This window comes from Oryzias latipes, chromosome 12, assembly GCF_053564925.1.
Source record: "Oryzias latipes strain Hd-rR chromosome 12, Olatipes_Hd-rR_3.1".
NCBI lineage: Eukaryota > Metazoa > Chordata > Actinopteri > Beloniformes > Adrianichthyidae > Oryzias > Oryzias latipes.
Genome location: NC_136248.1, coordinates 8,564,375 through 8,589,827, shown reverse-complemented (window position 1 = coordinate 8,589,827; position 25,453 = coordinate 8,564,375). Strand labels below are relative to the sequence as shown.

Below are 25,453 nucleotides of genomic sequence, written 5' to 3'. Positions count from 1 at the left end.
TGCCATAACCTCTGGAGAGTTGTGTGAAAATGCTGAAGTGACCCAGAATTGAACTGAACAATTAAGGATCTCTGATTATGGCCAGGCATTCCCAATCCAACCCAAACGGTTCTGCCAAGAACGTCGAAATTTCCAAAAGAAAACTGAGCCAAGCTCCTACAGTCATTGCCAAAACAATGGAAAAAGAAGTCCAAAATAAAACAAGCAAACAAAAAAGAAAAAGATTTCTGAGGTGTTTGCTTTATCGTACAAAAGTAAAACTTTGATGTGTTTGAGAGCAGAGCTGGAACCCTTTGATCTGCCCGGTAACTAGCATTTACAAGACCTATGCTATCTTTTCACTCAGTGTGGCAGAGATGAGGATTCAGGGTAGTGATTAGGCTTCATTACCTACTACCGTCTCTCTTTTGCCCATCCAAATGAAGAAACTAATGAACTCACACACTCCAGTCACCACTTCTGTCTTCCCTTTTTTTTCCTTGTTGCTCTTTTGGTTTGGAGCAAATTGAATTGTGCTGAATTAAGAGCAGCAATTGACCTGAGACTCCAAACGGGAGGGCAAGAAAGAAACGGACTAAGATGCAGTCATAGAAGGGGGAGCAGTTTGAGAGACACACCCACCAGTGATGCCATACAAACTGTCAGCTACTGAGCTCCATCCTTCATTTCCAAAAAAAGAGTAATAATAAATTATATTCAAAAAAGTCTATTTTTGAATTAGAGACATTTGCCGCATTAGCGTATTCACAGTACCTTGCTTGCAACACCTAAAAAAACAGACTGACAGCCCTAAACTAACATTAGTGTGACAATGTCAACTCCCACCTTCCTAGTAACACGTAAAAAAAACAGTTTGACGCTGCTACATGTTAGCTACGGTAGTTTATTCACAATAACACCCAGCCTTGCTTGCAACAGCACAACCAGAAATAATCCATATATAAGGCGCTCTGGATTATACGGCACACTGTCAATTATTGAAAAAAATTCAGACTTTTAAGGGCATTTTATTGTGCGGAAAATACCGTAGTAAATTTTGGCTTTTTAATTGGAAAAATCACAAAAAAATGAGATCAAACAGTTTTTAATGTTATAACAAAGATCAAACTTGTAGAAACAAAATGAAAACATTTCTTTTAAAGAAAAAAATCAAAGACAAATTCAAAACAATGTGAAAAATGTCTAAAAACCAAATAGCTAGCGGCGGCGCGCGCGAGTGCAGCGGCTCTCAGCTCTCCAGCATGGCTTTTTGTTCTATTGTTTGTATTTTATTTACTTTTGGATTTTTGCTACGCCGATTTTAAATACCACCGCCAGTAAAAGTTATGTAGCTTGTACATATGTATATTTTCAGTTAAACAGAATTTTATAATTCTTTAGAAGATTACCTATTTTTATTGTTTAAGCAGCTGGAGAGCACCGGAAATTTCGTTGTCACAAGTTTCTTGTGTAACAATGACAATAAAGGCTTTCCGATTCTGATTCTGATTCTGACTCTGATTCAATGTTCTAAGGATTTATTCAAAGGGTGTCACAATGATGTTTCAGAAATCTAGTTATGTTTGTTTTAAACCAAAAATGTCAAAGCTAAAAACTTTAATAAACCTTCATGTTCAATTTGGAATGAAACTGTACTAATGTGTGGCTGGGCATCATTCCTATATTATTCTACACAGTTGATGTGATTGTTCTTAGACTACTTAGGGCTAAAATGGATGCAAGCTTCTCCTGCAGCTCAGATTGGACCCTTTTAGGTAACTCCAGAAAACTCTCCAGCAAAGTCTACCACTTAAGGTCAAATGGCTTCCTGTGGTCATAGCTTTTCACGCTGGATGTTTGACATGACACGATAGCCGAGTGTTGAATTTTAATGAACCCCACATCTGACTTTTTCTTTCTTTCTTTTTGATGTCTTTTGCAGAGTTCTGACAGAGCTGGTGTCAAAGATGAGGGACATGCAGATGGACAAGACAGAACTGGGGTGCCTTCGAGCCATTGTTCTTTTCAACCCAGGTAACTGTGTTCGTATGGAAGATTTGTATATAGTCCCAGTCTGATCATCGCTAAAAGCTTTCCCAGTGGTTTTTTCATTATGATATTGTCATTTTTAGCCAAAATCCAAAAAACTGTTGCTTTCTAGGACATAGTTTCTGCAGAGCGATAGTAGTTGGACAGTAGTAGTTTGTCTCTGAGTTGTGGGCTGGGCTGTTAGTGCAAAGTAAGCCGTCCTCATTTCCCGTCACCCATTTGTTGAAACCCTTTCCTGCTAGCTTACAGCCCCTCACACCCCCAGCCTAACATTACCGATGCAACAAAAATGGCGAGCAAGACTAAAGATAAGAAAAATAGAAATAGGTGCAAGTTTACTCTTTTAGAGAGAAAAAAGTGGAGAACGCTACACCCTCTTTCCTCCTCCCTGAGTGATCCCAGGTGTCAAACCCACCTTTACCTCCTGTTTTTCTGCAGCTGTTGGAGTGGAGGCTCTCCTTAACTCTGCTCTTATCAAAACCCAAGACTCATTTTAGTGCCGTGAAAAAAATCTCCCTGCAAAGATTCAACCATGAATTTAGAAAATAAGATAAACACCCTTTGAGTGAGAGCTTCGTGAGGCCTTTGCAGATATGCTTAACACCCCCTCCACACACACACACACACACACACACACACACACACACACACACACACGCACACCCCAATCTTCTAAACTGCACATACTGTCCAGGCCACATGCAGGCCCATTGGCCTCCGGTTCACTTTTCCATCCGGATCCTCCTTAATTAGCGGTTTGCGAGACTGGTCTGACTGGGGGAGCAGAGGGGTTGGGGTGTGGAGGAGAGGAGGTGCCAGTGAGGCTAAAAGGGCCCTCAGTCCTTCCTTTCCCACACTGGCGGATCTAGTCCAGCCATTAAGAGCAAATGTTCAATAATTGCTGGTCGATCGCACAAGGCTTTGTTCATCAGAAATGTTAATAAATGATGTGTTTGTTTTGTGAATCAAAGGCGCGTCCTTCACTGAAGCTTAAATTAGCACAGCCTTAATTGAGGTAACCCAGAATGCGGTGACATATGTTCATGTAGAGCTGTGAGGTTAAAACTCAATGAGTGAGCTGTAACCCCCCCTCCCTCCCCCCAACGTTGTGGGGCACAAAAAAATAAATTCATTAAAGCTTTTATTTACCAAATAAAAAAATGAGTGTTGCAGCTGTCTTTTAGTTTTCTTTTTAATATTCACGCTTGTTTGTAGGTCATTAGTAAAAGAATATACATGACAAATAATGTAGTCATTTTGGTATTATTTTTCTAACCTAAATATATATCTGTCATGCAGTTATCCCTCTTTTAAACATATCTAAATACATTAATAATTGATGTCTTTCTTACTTTTAAAATGAGAAGCTGTACAAATTGCAAGACACTGATACTAAAACACGGTTTTTAAAAATGAGTCCTTGCAAAAAAGATGGAAACGTTTTTTCTTTTTTTAAATGTTGGTCAAACATCTTGGAGTTCAGCGGGATGGAGGATGTTTTCAGGGTTCTTACAGAATTCCCATTGAAGATCGGCATGGCTTTTTTGTAACCTCATTTTGGATTTGATTCAAATAAGAGAAGAATTGCACTACAAAGTTCCCTCGTTTATCTTGGGAGTAACGTTCTGAAATCCATGATGAAGGAATATAGATGTTTTACGGCTGTAAAACCCCTCACTATAGACTTTTCTCAGACAGACATGAACATTTTTAAAATTCTCTGCCCTGTTTAAACTCTCAAAGTTCAAACTTTCATTGAAAATAAGTCCAGTTATTGAATGAAAGCAAAGATCAGTTTGATGGAAAATGTGTGTAGATTTGGTAAGTATTCTGTACAGGAGACACTGCATGGAGGAGACTGATTGACAGGTCAACTGCGCTGTTTAAAACAAAGCATACAAAATGCTCTAAAACAATTGGGTGGGCTGCATTAATTTTTTTTTACATTTTGAAATCTTTCAATAAAATTAACAGCAAATATTGTAGATTGTGGATTTGATGGATCAATATAGATTCTCTAAGAAAAGATTCAGCCTAAGTTTTACCCACTTTGGTGACTCTTATTTCCGTTTCTGTGTCTCTGCAGACTCTAAAGGTCTTTCTAACCCTGGTGAAGTAGAAGCCTTGAGAGAGAAAGTCTACGCATCCTTAGAGGCCTACTGCAAACAAAAGTACCCTGAGCAGCCGGGCAGGTGAGATGATCCCAAACGCCACTGCAGAGGTCTCTGCGGTGGGTTGCAGGGTTTAAGAGTCTGCTACTTATTTCCTAAGAAGCCCCTTCAATCTTGAGTCACAAAAATCACTAAATATGATACTACCTCCTTTTTTTTGCAATAGAATAATCTCAAACAGATGAAAACTCAGAGTTGTTGCAGGGTCTGCGTCAATCACGGTGTCTCTGTTTTGTGTTCGTCAGGTTTGCCAAACTGTTGCTGCGGTTACCGGCGCTGCGCTCCATCGGCCTCAAGTGTCTGGAGCACTTGTTCTTCTTTAAGCTTATCGGGGACACGCCCATTGACACCTTCCTCATGGAGATGCTCGAAGCACCGCATCAAATGACATAATAACCGACAGCCCTGCTCTCTTCCTGTCCCCTTCACCCCCCTTTTTAAGTCTTCATCAAGGGACAGACATAAAGACTGTGGATGGAGACCCACCCTCTATCTCCATCCCCTCTACCGCTCTTGGATGGGTCTCAAAACCTAAACTGCATCACGCTAAAGGGTTTGTTTTATACTTTGTAAAAAAAGCTATAAATAAGAAATATATATAATGAAAATAGGTCAAATCCAAACAGCAACAAGAATGACATCAGAATGACATCAAAGGACTAGGAGGAGGACAGGTGGTGGACAAGCAGCCGTATTGAGCCTTTGTTTTCCATCTCTGCTACCAGCCTGACAAGAAAAAGCAGTAAAACCGGCAGGTATGCTCACCTGAATGATGTCACTTTTGACGAGGACAATCCTAGACTCTCCACGGGATGTTTTGACTCGGACCTTAGTGGGCCCTGGTTTTCGGGAGGAGACACACGCTCCGACCGACCGACCACTGCTGAAGGGTCAGAGGTGGTCTAACGAGACTGCAAATGCTCACAAAGCTCAGGTCTCCGCCCAGCAAATCCAACTATGTCTTACTGTATCAGCACTGTGCAAGGATGTCTGAGTAGTCCACTAACTAACCCTTAATAACTGACGGAGAATCGTCTGCAATGTACAATCCATGCGGCTCTGCATGCTGCTCCACTGGCTTTACGCTACAGCGGCAGGCACAGGGACTACTTTTGTCCGAACCGTTTTCTGTGCAGCGCATTTAGTTGTCTGAAAAGTGATCCTTAATATCGGTTCTTCTCATTTCCTGTGAACACACCAGACTGCACATTCAGAAATCCAAAAATCACCTCATATCTACCTGTACGGAAAGTTACAAGTGTATACAGGATGTTTGTTTGTTTTTAGTTTTCACTGTAACATTTACCTCTGTGTCCAAACCTTTAGCATCCCCTCTATGGGAGAAGCGCTTGTCTGCTGCAGCAGAGTCACTCTTTTGTTTGTTTGTCTTTTTGTTTGCTACTCGGCACTTAACCTGACGGCAGAGGAGACGACTTGGCACTTCTACAGACGACCCAAGTGTCATTCGATCTGAACTGCAGAGTCAGATATCTCCATGTTCTGTATAAATGTGCTAGACGCCCATGTTTTTTTACTCTGTTTTTCTCAAAACGTTGCAGCTTAAGACTATGCATGGAGTGCATTTCCAAAGATCGTCCACAGACGTATGTAAATGTGTGAGGTGGGCGTCGGCATTGTTCAAAGAGTTAAAGGTCAATCTGTTCTGGTTCTTTCACCCCAAAATGACAAGCATCTATTGAGGAATAGCTCTTTTTGGAAGAGCCTATCATTAGATTTCTTGGCAGGACTACGATGATAAAAGTACTAAAAATGGATTTCCATCTTGCACCTTAACTCATCTTAAAAAAATAAAGAGTAACAAGACAAACGGAAGCACCATTGTTTCCTCCGAAATTCACATTTCTGAGGAGCATGTGGAGCTTATTTGTGTTTTCATGAATACATAACCAGTTTTCACAACATAAACTGAAAGTGGCTCCATGAAGAATCAACAACAAAATTTCATGTGAACTATTATTTAAAGAAGCTATCTTCACTATAAAAAGTTCCACCAGGCGATAAAGATCAGCAGAGATCTTCATTTTAGAGGAGAGCTGGAGAACTTGAATCATGCATTTGTAATTTAATTGCAGTTGGCTCCCTCTAGTGGTAGAGTGATGAAATTAATCTTTGAAATCATCCCTGCTCCTCTGGATCAGGCTAAAATAACAGAGCAATATTTCCTAAATGATCGTTTGGGCTTTTGTTTGGTTCTGTTCAACAAGGCAACTCGGATTCTTGCAACCTATCCTGGTGACAGTATTAACTGCCTGCTTGAGCTCAGTTTACAGTATTTATATGTTCACTTTTTTTGTTCAGAGTTTGATACATTTTGTTGAAATTCTTCACCCTTGTTTTTTAACAGAGGCAGATTAAAATATGAAAACTGCAAACTTTAAACAATCATTGCCGAGGTGCAAAGCCGTATCTTTGTGTTTAATCCGAGGTTGACTGTGACTGCAGGTCTCTTAAGCCATATGAAGTGATGAACGAGCAGGCCCCTCCAGCAGGAGACATAGAAATGATCACCAACGTAGAAGAATTGCCTACATGAATGCTTTATAAACATTAAAGCTCTATTTTGTTAATATGTACATGTGTGTATATTTATAAATATATAACAGCAGATCAGTTCTTTCGAGTATTTCCAAAATTGAAGGAGAGGGTTACAGTCTTTTTTGACCAAACGGTTGCAGTTCCACAATGTCGTTTGGGGTTGGACTTGCATTGTATACATTAAAAAATGAATCCTGATCAACCAGCAGCAGCTTTTTGGCTGTTTTTGTGACCTCAAAAGAAAAAAGACAAGGAGATAAAAAATAAATATGGTTAACCCTTGTGCTATCCTGGGCACTTTACCATTGGGAGTTGGGTCATCTAGACCCACTAGACAGTGCTCTGAACCTTTTTTCTTCAAAGATTTGTGATCTTCACTGATGTCCATGGATTACATGAAATCCTCTTCACCTTTATCCACCTTTGTCATGGAAGGAATAACACATCAATGTAAGGATCGGGTCATCTGGACCCCATAGGACAGCACAAGGGTTAAGACTTTAAACTCTCCAAAATGTTGCTTTGCAAATTTATGTTCAACCAGTGTTTTCAGGAAAAGCCGAGCTTGTGACACAATCACTGCTTTCTTTGTCGCGTGCAGTTTCAATGTTTTGTTTAAAAAGGAGGAAATTAAAAAACACACACACACACTTGGAAAAAAAAGATCTATTTTTGTACAAAGGTCATTTTATCCTTTGCTTGTGTACTCTCTCCTCTTCTGTGAGCCGTTAAACTTGTGGAAAAAAGATTACTCGACTCAAAAATGTAATGTGGGCAAAATAGTCAGCTTTTGGCACTTTAACTGTGTCGCTTTTTCCTTTTCAAACCTGTCGCCGCACGATGGGAGCGTCCGTTTTTTTTTTTTGGTCTATTTCTAAGGAGAATTTTGTCATCTGTTCTTTGTGGATTGTTCCAATGTTTTACCTTTTAATGGATGAAAAGAAAAAAAGGTTATTAAAAAAAATTCAAAGTGACTGAAGCTGGTTTGGTGTTTTTGCTGCAGACACAGAGAGACGAGGGAAACATACAAAAACTGGTTTTATTAGGTGAAAGCAGGCGAATGCAAACAGAGGCTGCTGCCTTGTGAGCACGACTTCATCAAGCAGAGTTCATGAAAACACTTTGCAGTGCAATATGTACAAGTGTTTGAATACAACTGGATGGCCACACACAAAAGAATGCTTTGAAACGGTTTTTCCTTTTTTACTTTTGACATTTCAATGCCTTAATTGCTTGTAAATTCCCCAAATTAAAGTCCAGTCACTTCCTGCAGAAATGCCTGGAAAAAAATCCTGACATTTGAAGAGAGGAAAGAAAAACAAACTATATTGCTGCCTTTGAATAAATACATAAAGGAGTCTTTGAGTACCTTATTTTTTTTTTTATTACACCTGAAGCTTGATGGAAATGTCACCGGTTTGCTCAGATGGTAGTGCACAGATACACAAAGGTACAAACAGAAATAAAGGCCCAATAACTATTACATTTATTGTACAGAAGCTGTTATGGAGAAGAGATTGATATCAAAAACATAGAAGGACAGAGTGTTGCTTTAGAAAACATCACCCTTTTTTTTTTCTTCTTTCTTTCTTTTTTAATTAGATGAGGCATCAGAGGAGGTGAGAGGATGACGCTTGTTAAAGAAAAAAGGCGTCAGATATCATCAACTTAAAAACTCTCTGCATCCGTCGACGGCACCAGTACAAAAACGTCCTCATCTTCCAATAAAATGTGGGAAAAGAACAAATTGAATAAAAGGAATCCAGGTTATTGGGGAGGGCTTTAGCAGTCGCTTTTCCATAGCTTGATGGTTTTGTCGTTTTCTAAAGCGGCTGATGCGATGATGTTCTCTGTTGGGTGGCAGGCAGTGGAAATGACCACATCTAGGAATAAAACATAAAAAAAAAAAGATCAAATCACTTATTGAGGTGACGGTTCTATGAAGTAAAAAGTCTTAAAGCTCTGTGCACCTGTGTGGCCCTGAAGTTTCTGCACGATCTCTTTTGTCTGCAGGTTCCAGATGTAAACCATGTTGTCCTCCGAGCCCGATACGATCCACTGAAACCGAGAGCAGCTCAAGTTAGGCCTTTTCACCAAAATACTTCTTTTTTTTTTGGCAGTAGTCTCAGTGAGGAGAGCGCTCACCTTCCCCCCAGTGACAGAGAAGTTGGCGAATATGCAGTACTTCTCATTCTTGTGGCCCGTGTACGTTTTCAAACACTGGGAGTTCACATAAAAGAAGACAAAAGTCAATGAGGAGCTTCAGAACAACATTTAAAACAAAGGAAAACCAACAGTTTTCTGCATGATTGGAATTTTTCCTGCAGTCTGTCCCACATGCAGCATTTCTCTTCTTTACGACCAGCCACTTGAAGACCTTTTTTTTTTCATTATTAAGACATTTTTTTATGTTTTAGTGGTTATTATTCCTTTTTACAAGTCAAACTGTAAAAACATGGAATACAGTGTTCCCTCGCTATGAGGCGGTTCAGCTTCCCCGCTGTTTTGCAGACTTTAGAGCAGGCAACAGCACATTGTGATCCTGTTAATCCATCTCCTCTGAGCTATTTTTACATTAAAATTACATCAAAGTATGAAAGTGCTCATGTCTGTCTGAGAAAAGAGCATAAAGTGTGTTTAGTGAGGAGTTTTACAGCCTTAAAACGTCTATAATTATTGTTTGTCTGAATACTTCACATTTAGCTTCTTGGAGATTATGTTTGGGACGCAACTCCAGCGATATCTGAGGTAACACTGTATATTAGGCTCAACTGTGTTTCTTTTTTGAACAAATTATATTAAATGACTAGCATTTTTTTCTGCAGTCAGTCTTTTAGATCAACAATAGGATTGTCATAAATATAAAGAGCTGCCACTTGTTTTTAGGATAAAATAGCTTTAAAAAGTGAATAAACCTATCCAGAGAATGTAGTGGGAAGAATTTACCTTTCCTTTGCTGTAGTCCCACAGCTTCAGTGTGCTATAAAACAAGAAAAAAAACAGACAGCAACATTCAGGAGAATAAAAGTGCAGCTTTTCTTTGGGATGTGCTGCCCCCTGCAGGTGGAACTGCTCAGTGCACAGATAAAACAATCCATGTGATGCTTTCCAGTCCTTACTTGTCGAGTGTAGCAGCCAGAATGTATTTCCCATTGGGGGAAAACTTCACAAAAGACACAGGAGGGTTGTCATCATCTAAACAAGACCAAGAGGATAAAAAGAAATCAATACCACATTTCAAAGATCCTTACTGTCAGAAGAGAATGTCGGATAAAGCATTTGGAAGGATTTTGTGGAGCCACTGATCTTACCGATGAGGGTCTTTAAACACTGGCCTGATGCCGTGTCCCAGATTCGACTGAAATAACAAAAGTGCCTTTTAATTGGGGGGGGCGGGGTGAGTTAGGCATAAATGAACACCAATGCAAATCATTCCCATCAGATCAAAGCCAATTAAGAAACTGGAGCATGCCTTTCCTCGAAAGACACATTTCTTCCAGGTCACGCAGCATCCCCGGACAGGATGTCCAGCTGGAATGTTACCAGCTTTCCACAAGACTTTCAGTCAAAACAAACGAGGAGAAACTGGACTTACCAGAGGCCGTCGTAGCTGCTTGACACAATCAGAGAGCCGTCTCGGTTGAAGTGAACCTGCGTTACCAAGAGAACTGTTGTTTCTATGGCGATTACTCCAGAAGATGTGCTCGATGCAAAGTAAAATGTCTGACTTACGGCAGAGACGGGGTCAGAATGAGCTGGCAAAGTTTTCAGACACTTCCCAGTCTTTACGTCCCAAATCCTCACACTTTCATCGAACTAGAAGCCACAGGAAGAAAAGATCAACTTCTCTGTTCAGGCCCGGCTTTGATCCTCAAAGAGTCATGCCGACACTCACCGATCCCGACACGATGAGGTTGGACTGCGGGTTGAAGTTGCAGCAGAAGACGTAGTTGCTGTGACCCTTCAGGGTTTTCAAGCACTTTCCCTGGATTTAAGAAAAGATTCCTCTGTTTACATCTGCACCGTTTCCGCAATAGGATTTGATTCTGAACCTGAATCTTTTTTTTTTCTGGACTATAACTCTAATCCAGAATAAACAAAGGAAAGAAGATGATCTTATTGGCCAAGCGTCTCGTGGGATATTTTTACTGTGCCGTTTTTGGAATGGAAAAAAAAATCTGCCAAATGTTAAAACAAGACTTTTGGTAGGATTTCTGATCACGAGGAAAGTTTGGCTAAACGCTCACATATCAATGAATATTATTGAAAGCGATTGGGGCAGGGCATATGCTAAAGTTCATACCATGTCTATTAATAGTCCATTAGGAATCCAACAATTAAAAATGGCTACTGTGTTTCTACCTCAGTGTTCCTTCGTTATATCGCCAGTCACGGGTTTTTCAGAACAATTTTGCAGCCTTTTTTCCCCACGACAAAGCCGATTGTGTTCTGTGTCCTGACTGACTGTTGACCTTGACAATCAATCTCCTCCATGTTGTGTCTCCTGTGTTCAGTTTGCCAGTGTTGCAGAAAAATCTTCGATCACAAACAGATCTGAAGTTTTAGAGTTTAAAGAAGAGAAAAGTGTGAAAATGTTCATGTCTGTCTGAGAAAAGTGTAGGAAGTGTGGAGTGAGTCAAGTCTTCAAACATCTATAATTATTATTATTTCTAGAATGTTACTCCCGTGATAAATGAGGGAACACTGTACATCAGTGCAACTAAGCAAACACGGCAAAAACATACCAGACATTTGAGTAAAATGTGGATCTTAAGCTGCGTTCACACCGATTGGTGTTGGTCGCCTCTCCCTCGCCACATGAATTTGCTGCTGGACGTCTGTCCAAAACTGTGTTCATAAGCTTGACGCCCCAGCTGTGTGTGGGAGGAGCTACCACCAGATGTTTTCAGCCTGATGGCTGCATGGAGCGGTGTCTGTGTGCATCTCATGACAATGCATGGAAGACATGGAGGATGTTTAGAGATCAGAATGAGTTCTTTAGAGAAGCTCTACAGAAGCATCTGAGCCACGTCTCATCGATCAGAGATTCTCCAGCTCCACTCCACTCCTGCTGCAGAAGCTGCTTCTGAATGACAGCCGGCTTCCACTGTGTCTCCACGTCTCTGTGAGCCCGTTTAAAGAAGACCCCAGCAGGCTGCCCCCAATGCTGCTCCCGTCTCTGCCAACCTCCTGGGGTTGGCGTAGCTGATCGACTCAGTGAGCATGTCCATGTTTTTATATATATTATGTATGTAGTGGAGCCTTTTTTCTGTAAGAGACATACGACTGCTACTGTTGTGATTGCTGTGTTGTCAGAACAAAATCCTTAATAAAAAGTTGTGTGGGGGGAAAAAAGCTCACATTGCTTAAAAATACAGACTGGAGAGGAAATGGCCGCTTCTTTGTTCAGCAAACTGTCAACAGCCGCAAAGCATCATATAAACAATGTCATCTAACACTCAAGACATTCATAGGCTAAAGCAGCCGTCTCCAACTGTGTTTACTTTATACGAGTGGATGAATCTGATTAAGAAAAGGGTGACTCCAAAAAAATGGCAGCAATAAAGTGGCATGAAAGCAGCAAAAATAGCTGTTAACAAAAATGAACAGTCCAAGATGCCTCTTCTCTGCCATCCTGAGTGAAGGTGAGTGAATGCTTGTACAACCTTTTACCCAGATGTCATTACTTAGGAAATTAAAAAGGGGAAATATACTAAATTAAAGGGTAAACAAGAATAAGTGCCAAAAAAATACGTTTTGGCTCCTAGAACAAGTGCAGAACCTTCTTACCGAGTTGACATCCCAGATTTTCAGGGTTTTGTCGTCTGATGCAGACACCAGCAGGTTGGAATCAGAGGACCAGGCCACATCAGAGATGCCCTGCAGGATCATGGGAAATAGTTCAGACACATAAGAAGGAGAAGGGCGCTTCTAAAATCTATTCCTCCCACAGGAAATCCAGAGAACATATCAGAGCAATATCAGAGTACAGTTTTACTCACAAGTTTGTGTCCAGATATGGTTTTCTCAAACTTGCCATCATACGCTCCCCAGATCTTGATGAGTTTATCAGCAGCTGGAACAAGAGAACATCAGTCAAATCTATGAATTACTGTCATCACATCAATTATGAAGCCAACACTACACACAAATGTAACACAGCATACAAATTGATCCAAATGACAAGTTTAATACATCTGATAAACAGAAAACTATATTTACTAGATTAGAACATTCTACGTTTAATTCTAATTTGGTTCTAGTTTTCTCTGATTATTTCTCCTTGACAAGTTCATTTTGGGGCTGGGGGCCTCAGTGAATGTTAACTTCTTAGTTCAACGTGTTCCCCACCTCCACAGCACAGAGGCACAGTGACGTATGTTAGTTGGATGGATTATGGGATATTGGAGCATCAGTGAACAGCACTTTATAAGTTTCTATTTTTTGGTTTTCCCAACAAAACTAAACACTGTTGGTTCAGAAAATAAATCATCATCAGTTTCAGCATGAAACTGTCACACTTTACCATCTTTAGCTGATATCTGTCAGTTTATATCCTCGAATTCCAACATTATTCTGCTGATTTAGAGTGATAATTACAATGCGTGAAGTTTATTTGTACTATATTCTACTATATTTATAAAGACAACAAATATGCCCAAACATTGTTCTTGAAAAGATAGAAAGATTTCCAAGTATTTGGATGCTGGTTACAGCCCTGGCATTGTCTTACCCTTTCACCCACCTATTTCATCTCTGAGACTAACTCTGGAGGCGGATCGGAGAATGGAACAAAATATGACACCATGGTGAAATGGGCCTTTTAAAGTCCAACGTCAGGGCAAAAAGCCAAAGGGGCAGAAAGGAATAACACTACTAAAGTGGCTTTAGTAAAAAAATATATATGTACATAACTACTTCACATGTTTTGTTCTAACAATTAATCCGAAAAATCATTTGAAATAAACTCAAGATTCCTAAATGTTTGTTTTTTTTCTCTCTCTTTTTTTTTTTACTTGTCCTGTCCAACAGCTGGGCAGGTAGATGAGAGCTGACGGCCTCTTGTTTAGATTCCTAAATGTTAACATTTTGTAAACTCTACATAGTTTTTTTTTTTCATTGAGTAAACTCCCTTTGAACAGGGTCAACATCAACCAATATAATGGTTTCATGTTGAGTACATTTTGAGACATTCATTGCTTAAAAGCCACACAGAGGAGGATGAACTCACATGAGCTGGCGAGCCATTCTCCACTTGGACTGAATTTGACAGAAGACACGGCTTTGGTGTGTCCTGCTAACGTGAACTTCAGGCTGTAGTTTGGCTTTGCAGGCGCAGACTGTGGGGGGGCACATTTAATGCCATTGGTAAGATAGAAAAGAAGTACATATCAACTCTGCTAAAACAAAAACCAAAATGCATTGTTCACCATTTAATCTTGTATTAATTGGAAAACAAAAGAAACAATTGATGCAAAGCTGCAGTTGCACAAGAACACGGCCCAGAGTACTCAGTCATTTTCTTATATCCAGACCTTGCTTTGGCTTGCAGATGCTGACTGCACAACTGGAGGTTTTGTGTCAGTCTCTGGTTTCTTGTCTTCGGTTGCCATCATGAAAAAAATAGCATCTACTGAGCACTGCAAGGAGACAGAAGAGCACACAAGTATTTCAAATTACATGCTTGCACAGCCCCTTCGTCAAATTTATTATACTCTCGTTTATAGTTTAACGTGTTGTAGAAATATTTTGTTTATTAAAAGGTAAAGTTGATGCATACAATTGCAATGTAGATTGTATAGCCGTATTGGCTAAATTAAGCGTTTACAAATTAGCTCGATGGCTAAAAATTTTAGCTAGCTCAGTTAGCTTCGGTACGCTGACGTATAAAAACTCTTTTTTCTTAACTGGCAAAACAAAAACATCGCGAAGTGGCATTTGATGTACATTAAAGTCAGCTTCCACATTTTTAACGTCAAAATGTTTACCATAAAGAAATAATAGGTGAAAACAGCATCATATAACAAAAGCGACGCGGAATACCTTCCTTTGGCGCAACTTCAGACAGACTTTATATATTTGTACTTGAAAAAAAGACGCGTTGCATGTTCAAATGGATATGAAATAGACGTTAAAAAATATAAAGTGCTAGATGTTCAGGAAAACTATCAGCACTATGTACATGCGGTCACTTGTTTTTAGCTATTGACAACCTGCCACAAAAGCGGCCCTCTACTCCTCAGACAATGAAGATTTACGCAAACGCTCATACTTACAGAAACGTTTTACAGATTCACCTCCAGATTTTTTTCCTCCACCGAAGAAAACACGATTAAAACCAGTCTGTTTTTTCGTAATATGATCCTAAACTTACAAAAAACTAATCTACCTGCCTCCTTGTATACGTTTGGCTGCGAGAAAACCAACGAAGAAACGAGGGAATGTAGTGTGCCAGTGCAATGCGCAGGCGCGTCACACACAGAAGTAACGGAAACCTGTGAGGATCAAGTATCGATGGCACGAGTTAGAATAAACGTCACAAAATGCAGTTTTCCCTTAAGACGTAAACATTTTGCAATTAATATTTCAATTTACCAGAAAAAAAGTTAAGTGAAGCAAAATATATAATTCTCTTTTGATAATAGTATTATCAAAAGAAAAATATGTCAGTGCAAAATATTTGCGTTTTTTGCCAAATGAAAACAGTGGACACTCCAGAACACTAGATGGCAGTATTCCCCTTTGACTTCTGGGCTGACGTGCCCAGACAAATAGACACGAATTGAATTGCCAGCCATGTAGGTGCAGCAGGTCGGGAGAGGAAGTTAGCAGATGGTGACTGACTTCGCCGTGGAGGTACTTGAAGCGCATACTTTTCTGTTCAAGCTTCGGTGTAAAGTTTTACTGTTTTTGAAGAGGAGCATTGCTTGAACTTTTATTCCAATTTAACAATACGAGTTGGTAAACAACTTGCCGCTACCCTCCCTTCCCGTTAGATGATGATCGGAGTTTTTTCTCGAAACGGATTAAAAAGAAAACTTAGGTGATTTTTTTAAATTGCTTAAATACCTGATATATATTATGACTAGTTAAAATAAAAAAGTCAGACTTTTTTTTCAATAACATTTTATAGCAGCATTTTTAGGTGTTGCAGAGTTAAAGAAATAAAGGATTTTCGTTCACCACCAGGCAAGAAAAACATTTCATTTGTGCACAGACTAGCTAATTATGATAGCTAACACGTTGGACGTTTCTTGACCTCGAAGAAAATATTGGTATTCATTTGCATTGTCTCTTCAGGAAGTCTGTGTGGTTTGACAAATAATTTTTTACAATAGTTGTTGGAAGTAACGTTTTGGGGACTACGCCTCCATCTGCTAGGATACAAAGCCCTTATTTAACTGAGTAAAACTTTGAGAGTTCGTGCACACGTGAAGCATTTCAGTATCCAGTAGAAGGCATTCCTCGCGCGTGTCCAACAACAACAGGGGTTCTTGTGGGTTAAAGTGATAAAACACGCGGTTTTTGTCACGTCCGCCCACTTCCGCCTGGCACGTTCTGCAGTTCTTAAAGACCCTTTCTGAGGAATGTGAAGGAGGGAATCTGCTGCAGTGGTTTTGGTTTGCTTTCATGGAGCTGTAGCTTCCCATGTTTACATTTTTAAGTTGGTTAATTACTCCAAAATTCACTTTTTATTTGTGGTTGTTTTAATTTTTATTACATTTTGCGTTTTTTGATCTTCTGCATAGTGGAAACATTAAAAAACAAACAAAACAGTAATAGATTACAACATTCATTATTATATTAAGGATGAATTAAAAAAGCATAAAATATCAAGGGCTGAGATAACTAAACAATTATGTACTTATAAGTTTACTACATAAATGAATATATTAAGCTGTAAGTTTACAATTCTGGAGGAATATCTGTGAATTGTCACAGAGGTAAAGTTAGCTATATATTCATACGATATAAAAATTCTTCTAAAGCTTTTAAGTCATTGGACCCAAATCCCTCTAGAGAATAAAACAGATTAACCACTATCAGTGACAGCTATTTAGATAAGCTTTCGAGTTTTTTTAGTGTCAAATTTTGTGTTTTTCTGCAATAGCTTTTAATTTATTGAACCCAATCACGCCAGATCTCTCTAGAATAGTAAAACGGATTGACCAATATTGGAGACAGCAGCTCACATTAGCTTTTGATGCTTTTTCTAATTTTAGTAAATTTCTTAGTCTAACGTTTTGCACTTTTCTTCAATAGCTTTAAGTTATTAAACGTTAAAAGTTATTAAAAGTTATTAAATTAAATAACTTAATTTGTTTTACTCCAAAATAACAAAATTAGCCACTATTGAGGGACATCTGTTTAGATTAGCTTTTAAGTTTTTTTTGGTTTTTTTCTCAGTTTTAGTTAATTTTTTAGTGTGTTTGCCTTTCTCTTCAATAGTTTTGAAGTTATTGAACCCAGTCACCCCAAATCACTCTAAAATAGTAAAACTGATAGACCACTATTGGGGACAGCACTTCACATTAGCTTATAATGCTTTTTCTAATGAGTTAATTTCTTAGTGTAAGTATAGTCTCAAGGCACAAGGCTGGGAAAGGTTACAGCAAAATCTCTGCTAGTTTGGAAGTTCCTACGAGTACAGTGGCCTCCATCATCCTTAACCCTTGTGCTATCTTAGAAGATCCCACCCGTATTTTGACGTGTTCTCCCAACCATGACAAAGGTGGAAAGATTTTTAGTAATCCATGGACACCAGTGAAGATCACAAATCATTGAAGAAAAAAGGTTCAGCGCATTGTCTAGTGGGGTCTAGATGACCCAACTCCCAATCTTAAAGTGCCTAGGATAGCACAAGGGTTACGGGGAAGAAGTTTGGTACCACCAGGACTCCACCTGGCCGGCCATCTGAGCTTTAGTCATTGAGGTGACCATTAACCGATGGTTACCCTGTCAGAGCCCCAGCCTTCCTCTGTCAAAGGAGAATTACCTTGCAGAAGGACAACAGTCTCTACAGCAATCAAGTATTTAGGCCTGTATGACAGTGTCCAGATGGAAGCCCCTCCAAAGGACGCTTCCCATCCAACCCGATGGATCTTTAAAGATACTGCAAACAGGGTTAGTGTGTCTGTGTGACACCTGTGTTGTAGAGTTTGCCAAATGTGTAAAAATGATTATGAATGTACAACATTTTTGGAATAGGGTTTAACCAAATTAGCAAATAGAAATTTGGAAAAACAATCAGAGAAAAATAATAAAAGATTATACCTTCTTCTCACAATTATCAGGGACGGGATAGCATGGAGACTGTATAAGCCAGGATGCTCCAAATTCCCGCTCCCCTGTCACTTCCTCCAGCTCCTGCGGGGGAATATAGAGACACTCCCAGGGCAGCTGAGAGACGTAGTCCCTCCAGCATGTCCTGGGACTTCCTCTGTGTCTAGGCCCAGTGGGACATGCTTGGAACACCTCCCAAGGGAGGATCTAGGAGGCAACCGGACCAGAATTAAAAGCTATCGAAGGAAAATGCCAAAATTGACTCTAGATCTTTTCGAAATTTGAATTCTAAAATTCTATTTTGAAATAGCCTATAACAAATAGGATTTTGTATGTGTTTTCTTCTTTTGTTGTTGGTAAAGTAATTTGTTGACAATCCCTAAATATGAATGCAGACGTATACCCACACCTCTTGCTAGTACAATGAGCTTGACTGACTTGAGTGCCGCACTGTTCCCAGAGCCAATGTCTGCCGAATGTCCAATATCTAACTTCACCTCAGTTAAAGTTTCAACCTTTCATTTTGTTTTTAATTTTGTTTTTAAAGACCCATTCCAATAAAAATGTTTTTTGTATTACATCTTCTTGTGACATTTTTCTGATGACACAGAACATATATAAAGAAAATAAAGCTCAAACTTGTATTATGAGTATTTCTTTATTTAATTAAATTGTCGGGCTACAAGCTAAATCCACTGCAGATACTATGTCCTAGAAAATGACAGGTTTTTTTTATTTGATCTAAAAGCAGCATAATCATAAATAAAACATGATCAAAGTGGAACTTAAAAGTTTAAATGTAAAAAGGAAATTAGACATGATTAGTGGGTCTTTAGTTTAAGATCTGTTTGGTGAGCTCCACAAAATTGCCTTTCTATTTATGTTTGTGTTTTCCCCCACAGGCTGCATTGTGTGGTAATGAAAACTATACCCTCAATAAGCCGGAGCTCGATCAGTGTTTGCTGCACCAGGAGAAAGCGGGGTCACCTTGGTTTGGTAACGGGAGCCGGCAGACGTTTCCCGCCAACATGTCAGAGCCTCCACAGCTTGTGAACCCTCCACCTCCTGAGGTGACCAATCCTGACAAACCGGGTCGAAGGACCAACCAGCTGAAGTACATGCACAACGTGGTGATCAAATCCCTGTGGCGACACCCGTTTGCTTGGCCCTTCTACCAACCCGTCGATGCAGTTGCTCTTGGACTACCAGTGAGGGACTTTTCATCTTAAGTGACACAATTATGGATGGGTGGTCTTTTTTTGCAATTAGAGGTGAATATTATTATCAGCTACAACCTCTGCAATTAAAGATGTCCATATCTTGGATTTCTTAAAAACCCACTCTGATGAAAATAGTGTTTTGGGTGTTTTTAACATGTGCTTGTGGCATTTTTATCCTAATGGAGGACATTCATTAAGAAATTTAGGCTTAAAATGACATTTGAGTATTTCTTCATTCAAATCATTGTGAATTAGGAACAAACGAAAAAATGCTGTTTAGAAAAGATCATATTCGTTACTGTACGTAGAAAACACGGAGGGGGGCCACAAGCTCCCTGCTCCTCTCCATTCTTATTCATCAACTTGTAGATGTTAGAATTTTTAATTCCTCCTAGATTCATTGATTGTTAAAAGGCAGAGATTAGCTAAATATTTATTCAGACGTGAAAAACAACAGGAGCAAATCCCTGCAGATGTATACATCTGGAGTCTCGAAGAGTAAATGTTCTTAACTCAGTCCAAACATGAGTCTAAATCCAATTCTAAAATCTGCTTAATATTTTATCTCCCGCAAACACAAACCTCAATGCTCACTATCTGTTGTGTAGGATAACTGCACACTTTGTACAAAGTTTAACCCCTTTTTTTCCTCTTCCCAGGTAGAGTTCACTCTGTCTTTGTCTTCTAAATGAACACCCTGCTCTCTTAACATCACCTAAAAAACAGCGGATTAAGCATAAACAACAACACCCTAATCTAATACCTAAACGTCTAGATCCATGTACGTCTTTGTTTTCCTTTTCCACGCTGGCATCTGGCTCAAAAGTGTAGGGCCGCATAGCTCCAAAATTGCTCACCATTTTTGTTGCTCCGGTAATGTTAGGTTGGGGTTGTGAGGGGCTGTAAGCTAGCGGGAGAGCGTCCATAAAGATGGATAATGGGAAATGGGGTCAGGTTTGCTCTGCAAACGGTCCCGCCCACAACTCAGAAGAATTTCTCATCCACAACTGCTGGTCTGGAGAGACTGTCATAAAAAATGCCACAGGTGTATTGATTTAATAATAATCATATTTAGAAGACCACTGGGAGCGCCACCAGCTCAGTGGCCTTGAGACTGGAAGGTTGTAAGTTCATACAAAGCCTTTAAAAACTTGGGAATAGATCAAAAGATGCTTGGAAAGTGTTTTTAATGCAGTTGTCTTCTAGTGTCTGCTGAAATAAAAGAGATGGTGGACCCTCAGGCCCTGAGGCGGTTTGAGTTTGGCCCGCTCCATCAGCAGTGCTGAGCAGGACCATATTTGACTGAGCGTTTTGTTACAGCCAGTCACGCCCCACCTCTCCATAACTACTGGCCAGTTAGTCCAAACTCACAAATGTTTCAAATCACTGTAAAGAATGCTTTGGACTACTTTCTAAACTCCACAAAAATACAGTTTTTAGATCTGTTGTTTTTCTAAATCAAACAAAAAACATTTGTACAAAATTGTCCGTTTTGCTTAAATGTTTCTTAAGATGTCTTCACCCACTTTCTGTCTTTTTTTGCTTCCTAATTCTAATGCAAACTCCACTGAAACAACACAGTGAGTATAGATGCTTGAACACTAACAGCCTGTAGCCCAAGTAATGAATAAATCAATATACAAAAGCTGTACAGAACAGGAAAAAAGTGCATCAATTTGCTGGTATGTTTTGGATTTTGAAGTTTTTTTCATTTTTAATAAATTTTGTTGTTAAATTTAGATGATCTAAGGCTAGGTATGAACAGAATTGAAATAAACCAAAACAAAGTTTTTGTTGTGCTGACAGTTATCTAAGATATAATTCAAAGGAGCACAAATACACATTGATGATGTAAACAAGAAAATCTTTGTTAGAATAAAGAGCAATAAAATGATCCCGTTACTCAAACTTGGGCAGTTTTATGACATTGGAGGTCAGAAAAAAAAACTGCTCTCCCTGTTCTTAATTCCACAGGATTACCATAAAATCATTACATCCCCCATGGACATGGGTACGATCAAGAAACGGCTGGAGAACAACTATTACTGGAGTGCAAGCGAATGTATGGAAGACTTCAACACCATGTTCACTAACTGTTACATTTATAACAAGGTGAGGGGCCTTTGTCCTTTCAAAGGAATTGTTTTCCATGCAGGAATTGTACTCATTTCCCTCTGCAGCCCACAGATGACATCGTGCTCATGGCACTCCCCTTGGAAAAGATTTTTTTGAACAAAGTCTCCCTGATGCCTCGGAGGGAAGTGGAGATTTTTCCAACCAAGGGAAAAGGGAAAAAAAGCAGTGCTGCAGGTATTGTGGAAAAAAAATCCGCTATAGCGCCTGTAACACACTTTCAAGTTGCAAAAGGTTTTGAGGTTAAACCACTTTGCTTCCTATTTTAGAAAACCGGATTAGGCATGAAAGTGCAGGCAGCTTTGAGGAGGAGAAGGAGGTGCCACGGGAAGAAAGGCGAAGCGGGCTGAGTGAGCAGCTGAAGTACTGCAGTGATATCCTGAAGGAAATGCTGTCCAAGAAACACTCAATGTACGCCTGGCCCTTCTACAAGCCTGTAGATGCTGAAGCTCTGGGGCTGCACGATTACCACGACATCATTAAATACCCCATGGACCTCAGCACTGTCAAAGTACATCACAGTGTATCACACATCAGGCTTTAGGGGGAAGCAGCACCATGTCATTCACTCCATTTTTTTCCTTTGCAGAAAAAGATGGACGCCGGTGATTACCAGGATGCAGAACAGTTTTCTGCAGATGTTCGATTAATTTTCTCCAACTGCTACAAGTACAACCCTCCACAACACAGTGTTGTAGGGATGGCCAGGAAACTTCAGGTGGAAAAACAGCTTCTGAGTAATCAAAGTGCTGCAGGAGCTCTTGGGAGGGGTGCTCTTCAATGATGTGATGTGTACATTTGCTTGCTGTAGGGAGTTTTTGAGCAGAAATTCGCAAAGATGCCAGAAGAACAAGTGGGGTTGGTTGCATCAGCTGAGAAGAGCGCAGACTTCAGAATGCTTAATGGCAACAGCTCCTCCAGTTTGGACAAAGCGGAACCAACAGACGAACGTGCAGCTCGACTCGCTGAGGTGCATATGCAGATACAGCTGGCGTTTATTCAACATCAAATTTGAGCAGTTAAATGTTAACTTTTCTGTTGAATGAATCCAGAATCTACCATCTACTGAAACATGCACTCTGTCAAATACCTTCAGGCGTGACATTTAGGTATTAACATGCATTCTAGTCATTGACTGTATATGGGAATAAGACTGAATGACCCTGCCCCCTTGTGCGCGTTCCAAACAGTAAGTACCTGCTGGTTCCGAGAAGCCAAAATCCCACAGGTTTCTGTAGAGAAATAAACAGCTATTGGTCAGAATAACATTCTTGCTCTGCTACCTTTTTTACATGTTCTTGCTTATCCAAATTATTTTCAAGATATTTCTTTATTGCAAGTTGTTCAAGTTATAAACTGACCAATCGGATGCCTTAGTAAAAGCACGTGGTGCCCCCCACATCGAAGGTTTGAAACATTTAACATATTCATATTCAAGCCTGCTTTCAGTGGTGGGGGTGTGGACTTGCAACAAGCTCACTCCTGATTAGTCAGTGATTGCTGTAGAAATGCTGACTCAGACTTGGACCAATCACTGCTTACTGACATCGCCTGGCTCCAACATGCTGGCGTCCGTATCGCATAAATATGGTGAATGGATTTGGCTTTATTTGGTTGAAGCCTGAAGGAAGTCATTTTCAATGGGTGACGTGATGTCACCCTCACTCGCTCCAGTTCTCTTTATAGTCAATGGTTCTAGCGCTGGTTGGAAAATTTCTCGTTATAATTATTTTTGTAAAGTCAAAAGTTAAAGAAGCAAACTGGGTAAAGATGCAGTAATCTTGCGTACCATACATCTTCCAATAGTGGCCCCGACGTTTATTCCAAAAATGTGGAATTATTGGACAGTCGGCCCGCCGTTCATTCAATCACAGATCCAATATTGATTGTTAATGGGTTCATTTTGCGGGAAAATTCGGTCAAGAAATGCAGACGACACCAGATGAACATTTCTGGAATTACTGAAGTGATGATAACATTGTATTATCTTATGATTAGCGAACATTTCTTTTCCCTTTAAGCATCAATCTCAGTATCAAAAATCCTCCTTGCTTTCTTGCGGATCACTTTCCTGGAGACACGCACACCTTTGCGTCTTTGCTGAATAATCCATGTTAAAACCAGTTCTTCTCATCCCCACCCCCACCCCCCTCTTTTTTTTTGTTTAGCACCTCCACCTGGAAATCGGTTTGCTCCTTTTCCTGCAGCCGTTTTCTAAATATCATCCATCTGTTTGCAGCTTTCAAGGAAACGTTTAGGATTCACTAAATGTTGTGCAGATTCCTCACCAGAATCTTCTTTGGCGTATGCCACCACCAAATTGAAATCCAATGAGCCTTTCTTGGCCATCGCTATTTTGGCTCACAACACCACAGAGACACCCGGCGTCTGCACGACTGTGCACGGAGCAGGGGGAGCCTTTTGAGCAGCCCGGCCACTATTCGCGAACAGCGTCTGTAGCCCTCGTGCTGTCTTGTGGGGTCCAGATGACCCCACTCCCAACGTACGTTGGGAGTGGGGTCATCTGGACCCCACAAGATAGCGCAAGGGATAGAAAAACCCGGCGTTTAGTGGAGATCGGCGTCTATTATAGACTTACAGTACAGATTTTAAAAAATGTTTTGTCATTGGTAACTTCCCAGCTGTTGTTTAAGTTTGCAAAAATGTTTTCCTATTTCCCGACTTCAGTAATTCCTTTCATCCTCCTGCTTCTACATATTCAATTACTTCTTGTTTCTTCAAATTGTCTTTTCAAATTCTTTTTAGAATTTTATGGTTAAAAAAAAGGGAAAACTTAATAAAAAAAATGTAACTTTGTTTTGGTTTTGTTTTTAGCTTCAAACTGTTCACCAGCAGCTTTCAAACTTGACCCAAGATCCTTTCAACAAGCCCAAGATGAGCAAAGAACAAGAGAGGGAACCTGAGACACAACATAAAAAAGCTTCAAGCTCCAGGTAACATCTTTTTGTGATTAGAATTTGTTGTTTTGCTTTTTTTTTTTTTTTAAACCTCCCACTAACATTTTGTCTAATCATATTATCAGACAGTCATATAAACGTAGCAGAGACCAGAGCTCAGGTGACGAATTTTTGCCAATGACGTATGAGGAGAAGCACCAGCTGAGTCTGGACATTAACCGCTTACCAGGCATGAAGCTGGGCCGTGTGGTGCACATCCTCAAGACACAAGAGCCCTCCATGAGCAGCTCCAACCCAGATGAGATTGAGATTGACTTTGAGGTGTTGAAGCCCTCCACTCTGCGAGAGCTGGAGCGCTATGTCAGGTCTTGCCTGCATAAGAGGTTCAAGAAGTATCAAAGTAAGTACAAAGTGGATCTGCCTTTTTCCGTTGAGTACTTTGACATTGAGATGCTAATTACCAAGATGATTTCAGGGCAAACAGCATCCGTAGCATTTAATTAGCCATGGTGCCTCTGTTGCTCCTCTTTATCCAGAGCAGAGCAGTCAGTCTGCATCTCATCCTGCCGGCAGCAGCAGTTCTGCAAATTCTGCCTCCAGCAGCTCCGCTGACTCCAGCTCGGACGAAAGGGACTCATGATCACTGCACTGTTGGACCGTTTTGTGACCAAAAAAATCCTATTTTTCTATCAGTTGCCTTATATGTTCAGTTTGTGGAAAAATAAACATTATTGTTTCATACTTAGTGTGCCTTGCTCTTTCTTACACGCAGTAGTATTAAAAAGTATCTAATGGATTTTTCTCCTGATTAAAGAATAAAGATAATTTTAAAAGGCCCGCAATGGAATTAATGTGTAGTTGGAACAGCTACAAAAATCTACAACTGTACAAAAATAGTACCAGATTAATGATTTATAAACTGATGAAAACACAAAATTTGCATATTTGTCCCACGTGGATATCTAAGATCATCAAGTTATTTAAAATAAAAGGATTTTAAAATAGAGGTGTTAAGTAAAAAATAATGAACGGTGTTAGAATGCTAATCCCTTAAACCTTTTTGCAGGATTCACCACGCTTGTCAGCAACAACTGCACTCGAGCTCCAGCATTAGCTCTCAGTGAGTCTCTTGGCCCGCTTATCT

The 25,453-nt window shown here is 39.9% G+C and overlaps 3 protein-coding genes across 7 annotated transcripts in view; 2 read left to right on the top strand and 1 right to left on the bottom strand.

Moving 5' to 3' along the window:
- The window catches only part of rxraa (retinoid X receptor, alpha a), a 125,403-nt gene extending 117,674 nt beyond the window's left edge, over positions 1 to 7,729 (top strand). For all 3 annotated transcript variants that reach the window (XM_011481990.4, XM_020707820.3, XM_011481988.4), the window contains 3 exons: positions 1,922 to 2,013; positions 4,115 to 4,220; positions 4,445 to 7,729. In XM_011481990.4, the coding sequence (XP_011480292.1) occupies positions 1,922 to 2,013; positions 4,115 to 4,220; positions 4,445 to 4,592 (346 nt within the window). In that variant the 3' untranslated portion in view covers positions 4,593 to 7,729. The remainder of the gene's footprint in view (positions 1 to 1,921; positions 2,014 to 4,114; positions 4,221 to 4,444) is intronic.
- Positions 7,730 to 7,776: 47 nt separating this feature from the next.
- Positions 7,777 to 15,271, bottom strand: wdr5 (WD repeat domain 5). Its single transcript, XM_011481991.4, has 14 exons — positions 15,032 to 15,271; positions 14,291 to 14,395; positions 13,987 to 14,095; positions 12,758 to 12,831; positions 12,546 to 12,635; positions 10,651 to 10,740; positions 10,488 to 10,571; positions 10,351 to 10,406; positions 10,067 to 10,113; positions 9,875 to 9,950; positions 9,702 to 9,735; positions 8,901 to 8,975; positions 8,726 to 8,813; positions 7,777 to 8,638 (listed from the first exon to the last, which is right to left on the bottom strand). The coding sequence occupies exons 2-14, from the start codon at positions 14,369 to 14,371 to the stop codon at positions 8,538 to 8,540; spliced, it is 1,005 nt and encodes a 334-aa protein (XP_011480293.1). The 5' UTR covers positions 14,372 to 14,395; positions 15,032 to 15,271; the 3' UTR covers positions 7,777 to 8,537.
- A 200-nt stretch (positions 15,272 to 15,471) lies between these two features.
- LOC101174934 (bromodomain-containing protein 3) lies at positions 15,472 to 25,050 on the top strand. 3 transcript variants are annotated; one of them, XM_023961003.2, is made up of 10 exons: positions 15,472 to 15,611; positions 18,941 to 19,246; positions 21,233 to 21,370; positions 21,439 to 21,568; positions 21,661 to 21,902; positions 21,981 to 22,109; positions 22,203 to 22,361; positions 24,227 to 24,345; positions 24,435 to 24,709; positions 24,846 to 25,050. In XM_023961003.2, the coding sequence occupies exons 1-10, from the start codon at positions 15,588 to 15,590 to the stop codon at positions 24,947 to 24,949; spliced, it is 1,626 nt and encodes a 541-aa protein (XP_023816771.1). In that variant the 5' UTR covers positions 15,472 to 15,587; the 3' UTR covers positions 24,950 to 25,050. The 3 variants fall into 3 exon arrangements, with proteins under 3 accessions (XP_023816771.1, XP_023816772.1, XP_023816773.1); XM_023961004.2 differs by having other exon boundaries at positions 24,785 to 25,050; XM_023961005.2 differs by having other exon boundaries at positions 15,529 to 15,611; positions 18,941 to 19,309.
- Positions 25,051 to 25,453: the final 403 nt, after the last annotated feature.